We start from the raw sequence: 20,668 nt of genomic DNA on the forward strand, positions 1-20,668 counted from the left end.
ACTCATGACTCCCCTGTCGGGCTCAGCCACCCAGTGCCTGCGCGCCGAGAGCTCCACGGGGCTTGGGACCTGCCTCTTTGTCCTGGCTCCTCCCTTAGCCTGGGGACATTTCCTGGCTTTGGCTCTTTCAAACCCTGGACACAGGCACTGAGCTGTCCCAGGCCCTGAGGCCCTGTCCACCCTAGATGGCACAAGAGGAATGGTAGGTGACAGGGGTAGCTGGTAAGCCAGCCAGCAGGGTCCTGGAGGCTCAAGTTCAAACAACCCGTGCTGAAACCCCAGCTCTGTCACTTACTGCCAGTGACCTCAGGCGAGATACTCAAGATCCGTGGGCCTCAGTTTCCTCATCTGTCACAGGATGACAGGAGAGGCCATGTGTGCCAGGTGCCTGTTACAGCACGCTCCTGTCATCGCTGCTCTTATCCGGATCTCTCCACGTCCCTCCCATGCCAGGGGCCCAGGGGCCGGCCCCACGCCCCGCCGTGCACCTCATCGAAGTCGGCGATGATCTCGTTTAGCAGCCGCAGACACTCGACACCCTCGTTGTTGGCCTCCAGCTCCACGTAGAACTCGGAGAAGTTGGCGATGGAGGCGAACATGACGGCCACGCACTCGCAGGACTGATAGTACAGCTCGTCATTGCGCCGCTCCCGGGCCAGGAAATGGGCGGCCACGTCCTTGGGCAGGATGTTGTGCAGCAGCCGCCGGTTGTAGGCCTGCAGCTCCTCCATCTCCTCCTTCTCCTCTGTGGCCTGGGAGACAGACAGCGCGGGTCACATGGATGCCAATTCCAGCCCAGGGTGTGAGCAGGGCTGGGGGCCTCTCCTCTCTCCGCTGCCTCTGCTTCCAGGTTGTCAGAGCGCTGCTTTGACAGTCAGAAAAGACAGACATTTACAAGCATCTAACGCTCCCGCCTGCCTCTTTGGAAGTGCCGCCCGTGAGGGTGCCGATCCGGGGGGAGGGAAGCCCCGAGTCGGAGCAGGTCCCAGAGGTGAGGCTGAAAGGACCCCATCTGCCCAAGACTAGAACTAGGCTGGGAACAAAGGGGACGGTCCATAACCACACCCCAAATAGCCCTCCAGCTCCCTAGGTGCTCCACATGTTTCATTTTCCTCCTGACATCAGGAGATTCAATCAGAAAAGCCGCTTGGCAATGGGTACTTTAATTGACTGAGCCCACGGGAAAAATGGCCCAAAGCCCTGTCCAGGCTCTCTGCCTCCCATGGGGACAGACCTGCCCCAGAGCCAGACGCGGCTGAAGCAGAAAGGCCATTGTGCCCCATGGCGTGGCAGGGGACCGCCTGACCAGAGTGCTCAGGACCCAGGATTAGAGGGTGGAGTCAGCTGGCTGCCTCGCCCTCGATGGCAGACCCAAAGGCTCCCTTACCTGGGAGTGACTGCGTTGGAAAAGCAGGCAGGAAAGGTCATTAGCAGGGCCATTTAGAAGACCTGGCCGGCCAGAAAGGCAGACACCTTTCTATTTGGGTGCAAGTAGAATATCCAACAGGACCAGGACTGCCTCCCAGGGCCCTGGCTCTCCCTGAGGGCAGTGGCTGTCCATGAGCATGGAGCTGGCACCCCTTCCGGAGGCTACAGGACCTGGGTCCAGTAGGGACAGTGGCCAGGGCAGAAGCTCCAAGACCCCAAGGCTCAGTGCCCAAGCCCTGCCCCCGAGGTGAGAAGATCCCCTGACTATACCATCCATGGCCCGGTGGACTCCCGAGCCACTGGAAACGTGGCTTCGAGGACTGGGGTCATGCCCAAGGGAGTCCTAGACCCTAAGAGGCCCCGCTGTCCACCCACCACCCACAGGTGCTGGCATGGGCCATCTTCCTGCCCAGCCTTCCAGCCGAGTGACCTACGCTCCTGTGAGGTGGGACCCTTTGCCCAGGCCCTTCTCCGTGAACACGGCCACCACTCCTAGCTTTGGACAGGTGTGCCCAAGTGAGGAGCTGGAGTGGGATCCAGGTACTTCTCACGGGCTGACCCATGGAGGACCCCACATCAGTCCATCTGCCCCTGGAAATGAACCAGACTGAGGACAGTCCTGCTCCTGCCACTGCTGAGACACATGCCTACCAGGGAGCCCTGGTAGCACTCCAGCTCCCTTGATCTGCCCAGCAGGTGGCAGAGATGGGACCGTGCCCTTCCCAGAGAGCATGTGCCCAAAGTGTTGGGCAGAGAGAGGCAGAGGCCAGGCCAGGGCCGCTGGGGCAGAGGCCAATCCCCGGGCCCAGCCAGGTGCTCCAGCCACATCTGGGAACTTCGCCCCAACACAGGGGGGTGGCTGCCAACAAGACCAACTGTTTGTAGGGCTGAGCCCTGGCGGGACAGGAAGATTCGGATCCGCAGCCTCTCGGTGGCCCCAGTAAGGTCAATGCACAGGTTCTTCTAAGAACTGACACCTTGTCAGCGTGAGACGAAGGCCCAGCCCAGCCCAGATGACCATGAGTTTGTCCACTTGATCACTGGCTCCCGAGTGCCTCCCCCACCCAGCTCCAGCCCCAGGGCCACCCACCTGCAGTTTCCAGAGGAAGTCAAGGCGGGCAGTGGACTCCACCTGCTGGGCGTGCAGGTACAGGGCCAGCACAAAGACTGAGATGATGATGGGCGTCACCACCTTCAGCGCCACCTTGGTCGCGTGCTCAGGGCTGCAGGTGGGAGGCAGACAGGCCTGAGATCGCCCTGGCCTCTCACAGAAGGCTCTGAGGACCCTGGGTCTTTTTCTTCCTCCCACTACAACTTCCCTTCCTCTTCGCCGTTCTGCTCAAATTTCGCCTAAGGTGTGCCTCCTCCAGAAAGCCTTCCTAGCTGGCAGCCCACCTCAGCCCCTGCTCACACCTGCATGCAGGCCACCATTGCTCCTCTCCTGACACCTTTCAGCCTAACCAGCAGACAACACAAGGGCAGTGGCACAGTGACAAGGGAGCCAGGTGGGCCCACTGATCCTGTCTCTGGGCAACCTGGGGCAAGTCTCTTAACCTCTCTGAACTTTAGTTTCCTCATCTGTGAAATGGGTCAACAATACCCACATTTCAGGATTGTGGCAAGGATGAAAGATAATGTATGCAAAATGCTTAATGCAGTACCTGACAAACAGCAGGCACTCTAGAAGCGGTAGCTACTATTATTGCCTAATCGTATTTTTGTTAACGTTATTAATCAATACTCGTAACAAATCCAGCTGTTCCAAACCCTGTTCCTTGTGCCAGCAAAAAGCCCAAACCTTGAAGGCTGCGTAGTGACTCCCTGTCCAGGCAGCAGCCCCACACCCTGCGGGCATCCGGAGGGGCAGCGGGCACCAGCCCCGCTCTCCCATGGCTGGGGTCCCTGCGCATGCTCCTAGGGAGGAGCCTGAGGCTCTGCGCTTTAAGAAGAGGCCTGTGGAGTGATCTTAGAGTCTACAGATCACCGTGGGGCGGTGGGGATCATGAGGAAAGCAAGGGCGTCCACCCCCTTAGGTCACCTTGCCGCCAGGGAGGGAGGGCCTCCTTGCCCCGACAGCCTCCTCCACACCACCCACCCCGCCAGCCAGGACCCCCTCCTGGGCACCGGCTGCCCTCTCCCGTCTGCCCAGAGGGCGGAAGAGGGCCTGGCACAGGGGCTTGCACTCACCACTGGGAGGTCCCGTTGTTGTTGAAGTCTCTGTGAACAGAGCGGGAAGACTGCTCAGGGCCCTGCCGCTGCAGAAGGCATCCGCCGTCCCTGCTCTGCTCCCCAGCTCTGCCACCTCACCGCTGGGCCCCGGGCTCCCAATCCCCCACCCTTCCATATCCAGGTGACCTTCAGGACCGGAGCCTTGCAGAAAGCCCCGCCCTGTCAGCACCTGGTCACCATGACCACAAATTGCCCAGCTCTTACCTGGGATCCCTCTGCCTGCCCCAAGCACGTCCACCTGGGCAGAAGCCTGCCCCGCTCTCCCACCCCAGCCCTTGCTGCCGTCCAGAGGGAGCAGAGGAGCAACCCTGAACCTGCTCCATCCGCAGTGGCAGCTGCTGGCCACATGTGGCTGCTGAGCCTTAAAATGGGGCTGGTGCAAGTTAAATTGTGCTGTGCATAAAATATACAAACGGCACAATGTGAATAATTCATGTGAAAAAGGGTAAAGTATTTCATTAATAATTTTATAGTGACTACATATTAAAATGACCATATTTTGGATATATAGTATCATTTAAAATAAAAGTAAAATTAATTACACTTTTTGCTTTTTTAATACAGCTACTAGAAAGTTTTTAATTACATTATTTATCTATTGGACATTATTTATCTATTGGACATTATTTATGGCTCACATTATTTATCTATTGGACAGTGCTGCCCTAGAGCCAGACCAGGGTCTCCCAACCCAGAAATGAGCCCCGTTCTTTGCTGCCAACTCAGCAGTGGGAGGGGACAGGCTGGGCTGGGGGAGGAGCAGCAGGAAGAGGGCAAAGGGCCCAGCTCCAGCCCCCATCCTGAGTAGAAAGGCCCTCCTCCTCTTCCCCCTTCTTGCAGGACTTCAGCCTGTACCGTTGCGACGGTACTGTCTTCCTGGTCATCGGCCTACAGCCCCACACAGCTGCCAAGTTCTTCCTTGAATCTGACTTAGATCCTTCATTATACCTTCATTTTCTCGGGTGACATTTCCCTTCACAAGAAAAGGAGTATTTCTGATGGGTTATCTGTTGTCTGTTGTATCTAGCTGGCACACCATAGGCCCTTGATAAATATTTGTGAATGAATGAATGGGCGAAAAAATGGATGGGCAGATGAATGGACCCCTTCCTCTAACTCAGAGAAAGCAGTTTGCTGCTGCTGCATTTTCTCAGGGGACACAGACCTGTCACTCACATGTTTTTGCCCTTCTTGGTGTACATGTAGGGGTGGTGATGGGAAGAGAAGGGTACTTCATATCAGGCACTTTATATACGTTTACTACTATGGGTATTATTCCCACTTTACTGGAAAAAAATAATGAGGTTCAGAGGAATAAGCAAATGTGTGTCCAACACTGAAATTCAAACTCAATTTGACCCAAAGCTTGAGCTCTTCCCCCTCCTGGAGCCGCCTCCCTTGAAATCTGACATCTGTCACTAGATGACCAGGCTGACTGTGAGGCCAGGCAGCCTTGGGTGCAACCTTCACACCCATCTGTGGGATGTGGGACCTCAGCTCTGCCACCACAGCCTGGAGGCTTTGAGCCGTGCAGACACCCAACCTCATGCGCTGGGCCTGCCTGCTCTACTGGGTTGCTATGAGGATGAAAGGGGATAACATATACGCAGGTGCCTGGCTCAAGGCAGGACGCAGAGCCTGTAGACAGCCGAGGCCGTCCCTCTGCTCCCACAGACCTCGCTGCTCAGCTCTGTTGAGCCTCAGCCCCCTGGGCCAGAGGTGTCACAGGCAGCTGGCACTGGGTGAGAACAGTCCAGCCGAGGCCGCCTGGGGAAGTGAGGGATGTGAGGTCAGGAGTGAGTAGCAAACTGGAGGCAGAAAGACAGCGGGGCCTGAGGCCATCCCCGCCGCTGGGGAAGTGGGGAAGGCCAAGGAATAAGACTCTGTCATGCTCTGCCCAGGGGTCAGGGCTGGGGAGGAACAAGACTCTCGTTCCAAGTTCCCTGCGGCACCAGGGCCCCAGCCTCCTGCTCCTCCTGCCTCCCTGCGATGCCCCACACCCAGGAGGGCGTGAAGGAGGCGCCACGTACATGGAGTTGGCGGTGACCAGCAGGTCAGCATTGTCGAAGAGCGTGACACCAGGCACCTCAACGACGAGCACGTAGATGAGCTCGATGGCCAGCATGAGCACCAGCTTCCCGATGCAGCTGATCTGCAGGAACACGGAGCAGGCCAGCAGGCTGAGCAGCACGCTGTAGGTGAAGTACTGCGGGCAGAGGGCAGAGGTCAGCCCCGGCCCCGCCCCCGGTCTCCCTCCCGCTGAGCCGGCCAGAATCTCCACAGCAGGTGGTGGGAAGTGAGAGCGGGCTCCAGGCTCAGGCTGCCCTGGGTTCCATCCCTGACCCACCACGGGCGGCTGTGTGCCTTGGGCCATTCACTCAACCCCTCTAAGCCTTGGTGTCCCCATCTGCAGAGCTTCCTACCTCATGGGCTCGCTGTGATGAAGCCGCTGGTGCAGTGCCCAGCACCCGTAATAACCGCAGGGGCACAGGTCTGCGGCCCCTGACCTGCAACCTTGACATTCAAAGCTCCAAAAACCAAAAGTGTTTTCATAACTCACGTGGGGACTGCACCTGGACGGACCTTATTTGGTGGCAAAGCCTGCCCTAACTGACGGGATGCTGGTCACCTCCTTGACCCTACTTCTGGTGACCAGTCACACATTTTGCCGCATACAGATTGCAATGTGTCATTACCAGGTGCTGCCCGGACTCCACTGGGGGTGTGAGGCAACCTTTAAAAATCTGAAGAATTCCAAAGTCCAAAATATATGTGGCCCCCAAGGCTTCAGGTGAGGGACTGAGGCCTGCACTATTTACTCTGGGGAAGGCCCTTCTGGTCTCTGAGCCTCAGTTTCCTTCTTAGACACTGAGGGGCCAAACCAGGTGATTTCAGAGGTCTTCTTCTGCTCTCTTGTCCCCTGACGTTAATCCTAGATGCATCAGCATCTATTATTTTGTCCTTCCTTTTAAATTTAGCACCATTATTTCTGAGTCAGGCTTCCGGACCCTTACTATTTGCACGCTGCCTCTGCCTTGGCCTGGAGGCCAAATGGTGGTGGCTGGCAGTGGGGTGGCCCCCAGGCTGACCCTCTGCCTCCCCAGGCCTCCTGGAGCCAGGACACGGACTGCGAGGGTCCCCTTGGGATAGGACTGGGGCAGCCCCAAGTCTCCACCGGGCATGGGAGTGGAGGAAGGCGTGCCCAGAGTCCTAGCGACCTGTCCTTAGGTGATCCCCAAAGAGCCAGCCTGGATTCCCATTCAGACCCTGGGCCCAGACAACCAGGAGGCCAAGGCTTAATGCTGGGGTCCCCCAAGGACCCGGGGTCTGTGAGGAGTTGCTGAACCAGGAAGAACACTTGGGGGGTGGTGAGCCTGAGAGCTCTGCAGGCAGCAGGGCTGGTGAGGGCTGAAGGCTGGGACCACGCCTCTCCCACAGACATGTCAGACATGGCCAGCGCCGCCCTCTCCCCACCGTGCCTCAGCTTCTCCTGGGCAGCGACGGCCGAGGGGAAAGTACAAGACCAAAGACAGCCTCTGCTCCTCACCACACGCTCCTCAGAAACGCTGCTTCCGTGGGCTCTCAGCTGGGTGTGAGAGGAACAGGGGCTGGGGAGGGAGGGCAGGTGCAGCATGGCCGCCTGCAGGAGCTTGTCGTGGGCCCCGGGAGGGGGGCACAGGCCTGTCCAGGTGAGTGGCCGCGCTCTGCTCCTCATGGCTTTCCTTGCCCTGTCTGGGCACAGGGAGCTGCACCAGGCTCCTTCCCAGGGTGGGGGAGGGAGGCCAGCGGGTGGCAGCCACTGTGAACCTTTGCTGTGAACCACGGGAGCTTTGGGAATTAGAGGAAAGCATGGACCTTCCTCCCAGGAAGGCCAGGAGCTGCCACCATCCTACAGGTCTCACCTGAGCGCCAAGCAGGGAGCCGGGGTGTGGGAATGGCCCAGGCAGGGAGTGGACGCCGGGGCTGGAAGCCTGGCCCTGCAGCTCCAGCAAGCCACTCCCTGACAGACGGGCAACGTGAATGAAGCGCCTTGCACACCATAGGCGCTTAATATGTGCCATTCTCTGAATAAGGATTCTTGGCGTTATTTTTCAAACCCAAATGTCTGTGGGTACAGAATTTCTTTTTGAGCTGACAAAAATTAGATTATAATGATGATGGCCGTAGAAATTTGTACTACACTAAAATCTACTGAACTGTACACCGTGCATGGGTGAAGTTCATGGTGGTGCTGGTTTGGGATTGGGCTCCCTGGCCCTAACAGCTGGGGGACTCAGGCGGGTTCTCCTGAGGTGGGGCTGGGTCTGCTGCAGGAGCTGAGGGTCTAGAAAGTTCCACCCTCAGGTCAGGAGCATGAATTCTGAAGCCAGACAACTTGCACAAGAGCTCTGGCTCTGCTGCTTACTAGCTTTGTGAACTTGGGCAAATTCCTTAACCTCTCTGTGCACCAAGCCACACAGAGATAATATAATATCTAGTCACGGGGTTGTTGGGAGGATTTAAGGAGTAAAGGCATGTGACGCACTCAGCCGCAGTGGCAGGTAAACAGTAGAGAAACAATAGCTACACTGTCATCACCGTTACTGTTATACTGGGGAGGCTGCCCCTGTCCACCAGCGTCTGGCACAAGGAGTGAGAAACTGGGGGAAGAAGATCCCTAGAAGGACAGTGAGTTGTGGGCCCCTCACTGTCTCTCCGAATGTCCCGAGCAGCTGAGTGGGGTGGGGCAGGCGCTGTCCACCACCACTGTCCCCGGCCCCTGCAGGCCCAGTACCTCGGGGAAGTTGCAGTTGGGCCAGGTGCTGCCACAGAAGCCCTGCTCGTCACCCAGGCTATAGTTGACGGCCGACTCCACCACGTGGCACGCGTTGACCTGGCTCGTGCTGATGTTGTGCTCCTCCGCCAGGCACCCCAGCAGGTCCTTGGAGTTGCACATGAACTAGGGGCAGGGGAGGAGGGCAGGGAGGAGAGACTCAGCTCCTGGGGCCAGGCAGGGCAGCCCACCCCACCCACAGGCAGCGGGGAGCCCATCCTCGGTCTCAGTGCAGCCTGACACTGACGGGGACAGAACCTGGCAGAGGCTGAGGACCAGGCAAGGTTTGCCCAGCCGCCCTGGCAGGAAGAGGCCAGGCGGGAAGAGCCGCCCTGGCTGGAAGAGGGGTGCAGCTGGCGTGCCCTCCCGAGGCAGGGCTCTTAAACACGCGTGGGGCCTGGCCCTGAGCTCTTTCTGGCTCCTCCAGCCTCGAGAGTAAAGAGCTAAAAACCTGTGTGAGATGCATTGAGTCAAATGTGATCTCAGCCCCGAGGTGAGACATGAATAGGATTTCCAGGTAAACTCTCCCAGCCTGTGCCTGTCGGGTATACGGTCCTGCTGGGTTTGGCCCCACGGGGCTGGGGAGGCACTAGGAGGACGTGGAGCCACCCACCATGTTGACAAAAGCCGACAGGAACACCAGGATGATGGTGAACACCCCAACCAGAGTGCTGTTCATCTTGGACCTTACGATCTTCCTGGAGAGGGTCTGCAGCGGGGAGGGGAAGAGCTGCAGGGGACAGGGAGGGAGAGACATAAGAGCATTCAGTGAGGACCACACATCACCTGAGAGGAGCTCAGTGGACCCACCTGTGTCTCTTGCTAGCACAGTCCGGGTGCGTCCAGGGTGCCCTCCCAGCCTGAACCACGGAGACGGCAGCTGGCCAGGTGTGTGTCCACCTGGGACCCACAGGTGAGAGAGGCAGGATGAAAGGAAAGATGCTATCTTGACCCGACACGGAAGCAGATGAAAAAGGACATTTACCCGCTGGGCAAGTGCTGGACCCTGGGGAGTTATAATCAGGGAGGGGCCCAGAACTTTCTGGGCAAGGCCTGGGAAGCCTTCTGGGAAGGAGCAGGCAGCTGTGGGCCCGAGGATTAGGAGAGGACCTGGCATCTGGAGGAAGTGGCTGGGCTTGGTGGGGAGGGACGGAGCAGCGGGCAGCAGGAGTGGGGCAGGCCTAGACAGGCAAACTTAGTGAGCTCGTTCCTCAGCACGAAGCTCCACGGACCTGCCATTCCCCCACCCAGCCCTTCCTGTATGTTTCTCAACTAGACAAACCACATGTCTACTCAAAGACCCACTGCAGTTTTGGTAATAACCAGGCTCCTAAGTCCCATTTCTGCCACCAAATCTGAGGCAGTTGGCCTTGCACACCATGTCCTCCTCATCTCCCATGCAACCGGGGCTAAAAAAGAAGCTGACAGATGTAGAAGCAAAGCAGTGGATACTGGCTTCCCACCCTCCCCACCCCAACACTTCTTGGTGAGGCCACCTGCTGAAACCCCCGAGGGCAGAGAAAGCACTGGGCCAGGAGTCGGGAAGCCTGGGTTCTTGACTTGGCTTTTCCTGGGTGATCCTGAGCAAGCCACATCCCCTCTCCGAAGGCTCCCATCTGTAGGGCTCTGGGGGAAGCCCTGGCTTTTGTGGGGAGGGAAGCAGGTGAAGGCCTCTCCCCGATCACGGGCCCTGAGCAGCCCTGCACGTTCCTGCAGAGTGTGCCAGACCACAGGGTGTACCCATGCCCAATACAAGAGTTTCTGCAGCTGGTCACACACACATCCAAGCAGGTCAAGTGGCCACAGCGTGACCGCCATGTAACTGCCCACACCCCATGGGGAGGGGACTGGCTTGTGCGTTGCAGGGTTTCCTGCTAGTTCACCAGGGGCTGGGCCCTTGGTCCAGCGTTCCTCAGCCGCAACCCAAACCCACCGCATATACAGCATCTGCGTGGTTCCCTCACGTTGCCCCCGTGGGACTCCAGGGGCAGAGGAACCAACACAAATAAGCCAATGCTCGTGCTGGCGGCGCCATGAGTAATAGAGTGTTTTTGCCTCTGACCTAGGACTCTTGTGTCTCCTGCCAGCATCCATGAAACAGCAACAAGCTAACTTACTCGCTTGTAAGTAGGGTAAAATCAAACCTTAGACCCTTCAGAGTTTGTGACAAAAAGTAAGGGCCCTGCTCACCCCTCGGTCTTGGGTTTGGGCTGTGTGTGTAGGGTGGCAGTCCACCTTTCCCACTCCTCCACCCTCCCGCAAGGCCACTTCCTATTCAGCACAGGGGAAGAGGGGACACAGGGAAGGACAGAGCACAGGAGGCTGCAGCAGCCGCAGAGGAGGGGGCCAGGCCTCTGGAAGAGGCTGAGAGCCGGAGACCTTGGGTACCATGTCCCCAGAAGGGGGTGTCCCAGCTGTGTTCCTGCACCATAGAGTCTGTGGCATTGTTCTCAAAAGCACTTCCCTCTGGGGTAAGAAAGGAGACACTCCAGCGCAGGGGTGGGGACCTGTGGCCTCAAGGCCACGTGTGGCCCTCCAGGTCCCCAAGTGTGGCCCCTCAACTAAATCCAAGCTTCACAGAACAAAACCCTTTATTAAAAGGATTTGTTCTGTAAAATTTGGATTCAGTCAAAAGGCCACACTCAAGGATCCAGAGTATAATGTATTAAAGGAAAAAAAAAATCCCATGGAGTGGGAAGTCTGTGCATATATACATACATATATATAAGAGACACTAGCTGAAACTTTAGTGCGGTAGAGGGAAAGATATGCGTGCCTAGGAAAGCACAAGCTTGGATTAAAATCCTGCTTAATGGAAAGAGATTAAGAGTCCAGAAATAAACCCTTACATTTATGGTCAATTGATGTTGACAAGATGCCAAGACAATTCAATGGGGAAAGAACAGTCTTTTCAATAAATGGTGCTGGGACAAATGGGTGTCCACATGCCAGAGAATAAAGTTGGGTTTCTATCTCACACCCTATACAAACATTAACACAACCTGGATCAGAGACCTAAATGCAAGACCTAAACTATAAAACTGTTCTAGGAAAACATATAAGTAGATCTTTGTGGCTTTGGATTAGGCAATGGTTTCTTAGAGATGACACCAAAAGTATAAGACACAAGAGAACAAAATAGATAAACTGAACTTCATCAATATTAAGACTTTTTATGGGCCAGGCCTTGTGGCTCACGCCTGTAATCCTAGTACCCTGGGAGGCCGAGGCAGGAGGATCGCTTGAGCTCAGGAGTTCAAGAATAGCCTGAGCAAGAGCGAGACCGTGTCTATAAAAATAAATAAATAAATGAATGAATGAATAAATAGAATTTTTGTGCTTCAAATAACACCATCAAGAAAGTAAAAAAAGCTATTAGTCAGGATATGGAGAAATTGGAACCTTTGTGCATTGTTGGTAGGAATGTAAAATGATGCAGCCACTGTGGAAAACAGTATCGTGATTCCTCAAAAAAATTAAACATAGAATTATTATATAATCCAGTAATTCCATTTCTGGGTATATACCCCAAAAGAGCTGAAAACAGGGACATGTACAGGTATTTGTATACCCATGTTCATAGCAACATTATTCCTAACAGCCTGAAAGTGGAAATTATTCAAATATCCATCAATTGATGAATAGATAAACAAAATGTGTTATATCCCCATGATAGACTATTATTTGACAATAAAGAAGAATAAAGTGCTGTTACATGCTACACATGGATGAACCTTGAAACTATTACGCTCGGTGAAAGAAACCAGTCTCAAAAGGCCACGTATCGTATGATTTTACCTATGTGAGATGTCCACAACATGCAAATTCACACAAAGTAGATTTGTGGTTGCCAGGGCTGTGGTGATCAGAGAATGAGAAGTGACTGATTAAGGGTATGGGGTTTCTTTTGGGGATGATGACAATGTTCTGGAAATAGATTGTGGCAATAGTTGCACAATTTTGTGAATATACTAAAAACTAGTGAATTACAAGTTTATCCACCTTTAGGAAAGTGAATTTTATGGTATGTAAATGAGATCTTGATAAAGCTCTTATTTTTAAAAATGCTGCTCAGCCTCTTTACTAGCCATGTGATCCTGGGGACATTATTAGATGCTCTGAGCTTTAGTCTCCTTATCAGTAAACGGAGAACATTTATCTCCCAGAGTGGCCACGAAGACTCAGTAAAGTGAGGCACTTGAAAGTGCTTTGTAAGCTGTTAAATGCAACAGAAAAGTTAGTTAATATTTGCATTTTAAAGAGCTATTTTGCCAATAAGAATGAAGTCCTTGTTTCCCATTTAAAGAAATTTTTGGTTTCACAGTTGGGGAAAGTGTTTTGGCACTAGCATGAGGATCTCACTCTGAAATGGTATGACATATGGTTTCAAATCTTTGGCTGCTTAAAATTTTGCCATTTCACTCCTCCCCACCCCCCATGTTGCACCTGTTTCAGTTCTGATCACCCCACCCACTGGTTGAAGGGCTTCCTCCATCATTGTGGAACCACCAATGTAATGACTGATTTGGGCAAAGGTTAGGATACCTGCAAAAACTTTCTTTACAAAAGGCGGTTAAGGAACAGGATATGCACACAGGCTTCTTGGTGAATATATGACTGGGAGCCCCATGAGGCCATCCAGAGGCTAGAAGAAGAACTGCAGGCTATTTTTTTTTTTTTAAAGATCAATGTTAGATGTAGCTCTAACATCTATCTAATGAATGATTGAGTCTTTATACATTGACTTGCTACAAGCTGACTTCCCTTGACACCTTTAAAAGGACTTGCTTTTGACTTTAAACCCTCAGTAGAAACCGGGGATTTGTTGCTCTTTTGAAGTCTACAGAAGAGTCCCCATCCTGTCTTGGTATCTATCGGTTTATACAGTGTCTCATCTCCTGTAATCGGAAAGTCCATCTGCACGTGGACCCTGAATTCCAACCTCACTAACCCCAGTGTGATCTGAAAACTCTTTACCAGCGGCAGAGTCTCTTCCTGGGGCTACACCAAGCCGCGATCAGATCCTGGAGAGCATTTTTCTAGCAGGATAATTGTGTCTGTGCCAACCCATTGCTTAACGCCTGCTCATAATCACGCCTCAGAAAAAAATCAATTTTTAAAATATAAGTTCAGAACCAGTACATTCGTAATCTGATTAATTCAAATCAATTCAAGATGAAAAATGGGAGAGGGGACATATTAATAAACCATGACTGGGGTGCGGGGTCCTGGCTTTTCTGGGCATCTCCAGGCAAATCGATGACCTCCCTGGGGCTCTGTGACGTGGGGCCAGGGTACTGCAGAGATGTAAGAAGGTGATGAAATCAGACGGCAACAAATGTAAGAAAACAGTCTCTTTGACAAGGAGCTAATAAAGGAAGCAGTAGCTGAGCACAGTGGCTCACTCCTGTCATCCCAGCACTTTGGGAGGCTGAGGCGGGAGGACAGCTTGAGTCCAGGAGTTCGAGGCTATAGTGAGCTATGATCGCACCACTGCTTTCCAGCCTAGGTGACAGAGCAAGACTTTGTCTCTAATAAAATAAAACAAAACAAAACCACAGAGGCCAAACAAGGCAAACAAGGCTCCACACCACTGCTTTTATCACCTGGCCCTTCAGGAGTCAACTGGACATATTAACAAAGGCAGCATCCTAGAGGGGAAGGACCATGGGTTCTGAAGTCAAGACCCATCTGGGTTTCAATCCTAGCTATAACCACCTCCTAGCTCTACCTAGGGAAAATTGCCTCACCTCTCTGAGCCTCAGTTTCCTCATCTGCAAAGTAGATGCAATAAAAGTCACCTTAGAGGCTCAGGAAATACAGCTCCAAGTGGCATATCTTATATCTGGATCCTGGACTGAGTCAGAAGTCACAGGGGGAACCTATGATATGCCTCCTCGAATGAAGAGGTCTCCATCCCCTAAGTGAACATGTGTATGGCAATAACATCCTTTCCCAGAGAAAGGAAATGTACCCCTGAGCATGCAGGTGGAAAGGTGAGCGTGGAATCCTAAAGTTCTCACAGGAGAGAAGACACCCAGGAGGTGAGGGGTGCTGGTGGCACAGGAAGACCCTGTTTTACAAACTGTGGACCAGGAATCTGGGTGGAGTGATAGAAAGGACAGCCAGCAAGGTGGGACTTAGCTGCACGTGGGCTGCAGGAAAAGGAGAGGCTCTGCTGGTGACTGTGCAGAGCAGTTGGGGCCTGGAAGGGGCTCTAGCCACAGATCGCAGGGGCTCAGGCAATCGGGTCCCGGGGCTCAGTGGAATGCAGATCTAGAGGGAGCCAGCAGGCTGGAGGATGAGGGAGACTTACACACACACACACACTCTCACTCTGCCATGGAGCTGAGCACTCCCACTGGGCCCATCTGTATCCAAGTCCCAAACTGCCAGGAAGGAGAGTGTGGCCTCCTGAGTAAGGATGAGCTTACGAGCCACAGCAAGGCTGGGGGCCTGGACCAGAGTGGGGGAAAGGAGAGAGCCACGCTCTGTTACCCATCTGGGTGGTGGGATGCCACACAGGACGATGAAGCAGGAGCTACAGGGAGCCGGATGACACAGTCAGAGCCAGCCAAGGAGGACAGGGCCTGCACTCAGGAGATGTGAGTGAGCTCACCAGCCTCAGAGGTAACCACGCCCAGGCCGGCCCAGCCCTTGCAGGGTTCTCATGGAGAAGTCCAGTCTCAGGTGGGTGGCTGGGCTCCCTCCCTGCAGGGGCCCCTTCCAGCAGGAGATTCTCTGAGTCTGTGGGCAATGTGTGATGCTCGGGAGGGATTTAACATGGTTTTCTCTGAGAAAAGCGGTTCTGGGGCCCGGGTCATCACAGATGCCAAGGGAGGGAAGGAGTGATGTGAGCAGGTGTACAGACTGGCCCTCTAGGATGGCATCACCACGCAGGCACTCAGGGGAATGGTCCTTAAGGCACCTGAGGGACAACAACAGCTCCGGCAGGCAGCCAATGCCCTGGGAAGCGAGACCAGGACATCAGGACAAGATGAAGACAAAGGCACCAAATCAGCCTCCCCGGGAAGTCTAGGGGTGTGTGAACTACACCACGCTGGGTCAGGAAAAGCTGACACAGGCCCGAGACAGAAAGGCAACCAGAGCACTTGGTGAGAAGGGAGAAGCCAGAACAGACCAGGGGAACTTCTCCCTGGCAGACACGGAAGACGACTAACTCAGTCTACACAGTCTTCACGTTTCTCTCTTCAAAAAGGTTAAAATATGGACAGTTTCAGGAAGTAAGTCCAAGTTGTTTTGGGAAAATGGCAAAGTAAAAGAACTAGAGAAAGAAACCGACACCGCTTGGCTTTGGATCAGTAGAGCTCGTGCCGCGGAGTAATGTAGGAATCGTCGTATCTCACTGGAGAGCCGCAAGCTAGGACTTCCCAGAGACTGGAAATAAGACGGAACATTTCTGAGCTCCGCGTTCTGTTTCTCAAAGGGACAACAGAATGACACGGAAAAGTGCAGTCCAGTCAGCTTCACAGCAGTCCCTGAAAAGGTGATACAATTAACTTAATTTAGTCAACCCACCTTCGGTGTGTGCTGGAGCTCAGTGACAGGTCCGTGTCCCCTGCCAGGGGCGCGGGCAGGGTGACATTCCCTGCCACACACATGCCAAAGGGGAGAATACGGGACAATCCCCCTTTCACATCTTAGTGTGCAGTTTAATCCGTACCACAAAAGAGGAAAGAATAATTAAAGGGAAAAGGATTTCAAATTATGAGCAACTTTCTAGATTGGGCCGTGTTGTCCAGAAGGCGGATAACGCCTGCGAAGAAGGCGGATAATGCCTGCGAAGACGGCGAATCGCGTGGGGAGGCGGGGACCGAGGGTGGGTACTGGAGTCCACTGGACGTGCTGACTGCAGCCCCAGAGCAGTAGACTCCAAACCTAGCACGCCAGGCAACACTCTTCTTTATAAACGGAGTCTGTACTGGAACCTTCTATGTGTAGGATGGAAAAAGCAGGCTCCCCCGGGTGAAGGATGTGGGGCCAGGATGGGGGGTGGAGTGGAGAGGGCAGTGCGTGGACACAGGTGGAGACGTAGGTGTTCCCTCCACCGCCTCCCTCTGAGGAACCCGCGGCTCCTCAGAACAGAGGCAGGAAAACCCACTGGCAAGAAAAGGGAATTGAGAACGAGCTTACTGAACTTGGCATTGACAGCAAAGTAGGTAGATTCAACGATAGGAAAGGAGGCAGGGACGATTTCATGACTAATCTGGAAGAGTGGCAATAAGAACTCACGAGACCAAAGCACTAACTCAAACAGCCAGTGCCGGTGGGGCAGGCAGGGGAGTGGGCCCGTCCTCCACCTCCTCCCGGACTGACCAGCCCTGCGAGCAAATCAGGGAACTCGAGTGGGAGTATCGGTGTAGCTCAGGTTCGCCCAAGCCGCTGACAGAAAAGAGAGGAAATTCACGTTCCAGTTAAAAAATAGTAGACTATCTATAGCTTCGATCCTAATTTGAATGGGCTAATGAAGTTTCTGAAACAAAGAAACAAACAAATAATGACGTTGTCTCAGTTCACAACTTAAAGAATTAAGAACTCTGGAGTTCAGCAAAAAGACTTTTGAGAGGGCACTGTAGCTAGGGTGTGCTTTTTTTTGGTAGGTGGTTGTGATTTTTTCTTATTGTGGCACAATATATAGAACATAAAATTTGCCATTTTAGCCATTGTTAAGTGTACCATTCCGTGGCATTAATCACAGCGTTGTGCAACCATCATTGCCATCTACAGGGTGTCCCAAAAGTCTCCATACAAAGGAAAAACTTGGTGAAACTGTGTAATGAATATTTTGCAAATAAAGGTACATTTAGCTACAATTTCCCTATATATTTTCCCTATGTCTGGTGACTTGTGGGACACCGTGTATTTCCAAAAACCTTTCATCACCCCGAACAGAAACTCTGCACCCGTTAAGCAGTAACTCCCCATTCTCCCTCCCGCCAGCCACCGGTAACTGCTAATCCAGTTTCTGTCTGGGTGAATTTGCCTATTCTAGATATTTCACATAAGTGGCATCATGCAACGTGCCGCTTTGTGTGTCTGGCTTCTTTCCCTCAGCATAATGTTTTCAAGGGTCATCTATGTTGTAGCACGTAACAGCACTTCACTCCTCCTTATGGGTGAGTCATGTTTGATTGCGGTTATAAACCCTGTTTTGTTCACTCATCTGCTGATGGACACTTGGGCTGTTCCACCTTTAGGCTGTTGGGAAAGTGCAGTGTCCTTTCACAGCCGCGGGGTGCAGCGGACCTGCCCACGTGGATACAGCAGGCTGGGGCAGCCTTGACAACAGCGCCACCAAGAGGCAGGAGGTGGCTGCACACGGCGGGAAGGAGGCTGGCCTCCAGGAAGGGGCGCCGGTGCACAGGCAGCAACCAGGGTAAACCCACGGTGCCGCGTAGCAACTGGCTGGGCCCACGGCTTGACTCGCGCTTCCCACACAGACTTGCCCTGTGACCTTGGCCGGCCCTGCCCCTCTCTGGGTGTCCACTCTGTACCTGCCAGTAGGAGGGCTGACCCACACCCGGGGATCTCAAGGCCCCTGCCAGTTCTGACAATCAGTCCACCAAGACCTTGACCATGAGGTGACTGGGCAGTTACCAGACTAATGAAGGCACCCGTTTGGAGCGTGGAGAGAGAATGGGGATTTTGGAGGTGACAGAGGTCCCCTCCGTCCAGAAGAACCTGGTGCTGACTGTGGAGTGTGTGGGGAGCGACGGTGGTCCGGGCCCTCCCCACCGCGGGGGCTCAGCTCCAGTGAGCATGCGCAGGCCCCACAGGCTCAGCCGCTGCTGGAGAGGGCCCAGGCTGGCCCTGACGGGAATTCTTAAACCGCTGGGGAAGGAAATGAGGACAGGGCTTGGTGCGCAAGGCAAACGGCACCTGAGTGGCTTCTACAACAGACCAGAACGGCTGGCATCAGGCCCACTGAGGGACACAGCCTGGACAGCGGGCATGGCATGCCGAGGAGAGGGCGTGGGAGAAAAACAGAACAGGGAGCCGTGCTCCTGTACCCGAGGCAGCTGTGCAGCCCTGTCTGAAACACTGAACCACCCTGGGGCCTCACTGCTCATCCCTATGGACAAGGGCTCAAGAGTCTTCATCTCTGAGATCCCCTCCAGGGAAAATTCCAGGGCACACGGGAGCACTGAAGGAGGTGTTGAGAGAGTCTCTTCTGCACTCATTTTCTCAGCAAATATTCACTGACCACTGCTCTGTGGCAGGCTTTGTCCCACGTGCTCTTCCTGAGTCCTACCTGATACCGAGGACAAGAGCAGCGGTGACAGTATCTTCTGGTTGCAAAGATTTGCAAGGGCAAATTAAAGCAGTTAGTAAGAACAAGGCTCCCACGGACAACTACCCACCTCTAAGCTAGCTTGTGCCGATGCTGATCCAGAGGTGTGACCAGCATCACACCCCTCTCCCCCATGCCAAGCACGATACTCGGGCTCCTGGGTATCTCAGGGCCCTGGGCAGGGGCTCCTACCAGGGCTGCGCAGAGTGGGAATAAGGTGGCTGGGACGCAGATGTCAGCTGGACTCACCTTCACGCAGGAGTAGATCACAGACACAAACACCACCAAAGTCAGCAGCAGGAAGCAGGTCAAGTAGAAGCTCAGCATGAACATGGAGCTGGGGGAAGAGAGGAGGTGAGGAAGAAGTCAGTTCCAGGTGGCAGGGCTGCGGCTTCCCCGGGCCCTTCCCGGCAAGCAGGCCGCAGGTTCCCAGTGTCTGACCTCACTGCTCCAGAGGGCTGGGCTCCGCAAGCCCCTGAGCGGGAACCTGACATTGCTCCATTTCCCCTTAGCCCACTGCCCTGTCTCTTCCACTGACTCACTGAGAGGGGCTCACACAGCCTTGCAGACGGATTCAGCAGTCCTCTCCATAGCTGTCTGGCTCCTACCCTTGCCTCCTTCCTGTCAGCTTCCAGTGGGGACAGCAGCCCACAAGGAGCTAAATGGAGAACCAGGTGACACCTGGTCGATATTTTGCGTAATTCTTAGCTATTCACAGACATGCTTCATTTAGCTTGGAAGAAGCATTTTGAAAACCACCTGGTTATTCCCTTCAAGTCGTCACTCATGATTTCATAAGTAACTGCGAAAGCTGAAACAGATTTGATAAATGGCCTACATTTACAAAAATGCCCTGTCAGCAGCCCAGGCAGCCACTCTTTGAGAAGCAGGGGTGATATGCCTCTTCAGAAGTCCCCAAATCCCGCCCCCTCCCTCTACCAAACCCCACAGGCCTGCTCAGTCTTTGCTCCCCTGTTCTTAGCCAGTTCCACAAGAAACACGCGAGGCCCTCCCTCTGCCCCCCGTTGGGATGCAGGTCACAAGGGATCTATCTTAACAGCCACCATGAGTGGGAACCCTCGGACGAAAGAGCTGCACATGACTTTCCATCCAGAACTTCCCACTGGTCCTCCTAGGGCAGGGGCTGGCCGAAGTACAGCACATGCCACCAGCCACCAGGTAGCCCTTCAAGGACTTGAGAATGCAGGTGAACACCTCTAGGGAGGATTCCAACGGGGCCATCTCTGTTCCAGGCTTCCATGGAAGCCAGCACTTAGCTACCTCCAACAAATGGAACAAGGAACAAGGGGAAAGGATTCTCTTCAGAGGGAGAGGAAGACCTTTAACATGGCTTTTAAGGCTTCCCTAGAGAGGAGATGACTAAAGAATGGCCTCTGTCAATGTCTAAGCCACTTGGAGTTGCAGACAGAGCAGGTAACTGGGATGACCCAGTCCCCAAGCCATGCAGCAGAGAAAGAGGCAGGATGATGCACTCAAGCTTTGGGGACTGCCAACTGCAATGGGACAAAATGCCCAGGTAGCTTATTGACACCTGTGGCTCTGTGTCAGTACAGAAAGATGGGGTTCTATGCCAATAAGGACCCCCAGTGCCACCAGCTCTGCACAGCCTCAGTGCAGGGGCAATGGGCTGAGCGGCACAACCAGGGCAGAGCCGGCTGTTGGTGTCTGGTTTCTACTGGGCATCCCGACAGTCACAGCAGATACAAATGTAAGGGGCATCTTTTCATCTTTTTAATAGGCATCATTAAAAATAAAAGGCATTAAGTAGTAAGACATGTCGACATCGTGTTCCTCCTGATACGGCATGCTAACAAGGACACGTCATCACTTCTGTGGGAACCTTGTCAAAAAGCATAACCTCAACC

At 53.9% G+C, this 20,668-nt stretch overlaps 1 protein-coding gene across 1 annotated transcript in view; it reads right to left on the bottom strand.

Annotated features, from left to right (window-relative positions):
• Positions 1 to 20,668, bottom strand: part of ADCY5 (adenylate cyclase 5) — a 149,653-nt gene that overhangs the window by 7,875 nt on the left and 121,110 nt on the right. Inside the window, exons 12-18 of the mRNA XM_069475115.1 lie at positions 19,032 to 19,119; positions 9,084 to 9,200; positions 8,432 to 8,596; positions 5,688 to 5,863; positions 3,616 to 3,645; positions 2,519 to 2,651; positions 489 to 752 (exon numbers count right to left, since the gene is read on the bottom strand). Of these exons, the coding sequence (XP_069331216.1) occupies positions 489 to 752; positions 2,519 to 2,651; positions 3,616 to 3,645; positions 5,688 to 5,863; positions 8,432 to 8,596; positions 9,084 to 9,200; positions 19,032 to 19,119 (973 nt within the window). The remainder of the gene's footprint in view (positions 1 to 488; positions 753 to 2,518; positions 2,652 to 3,615; positions 3,646 to 5,687; positions 5,864 to 8,431; positions 8,597 to 9,083; positions 9,201 to 19,031; positions 19,120 to 20,668) is intronic.

Source organism: Eulemur rufifrons, chromosome 7 (genome assembly GCF_041146395.1).
Source record: "Eulemur rufifrons isolate Redbay chromosome 7, OSU_ERuf_1, whole genome shotgun sequence".
Lineage (NCBI taxonomy): Eukaryota > Metazoa > Chordata > Mammalia > Primates > Lemuridae > Eulemur > Eulemur rufifrons.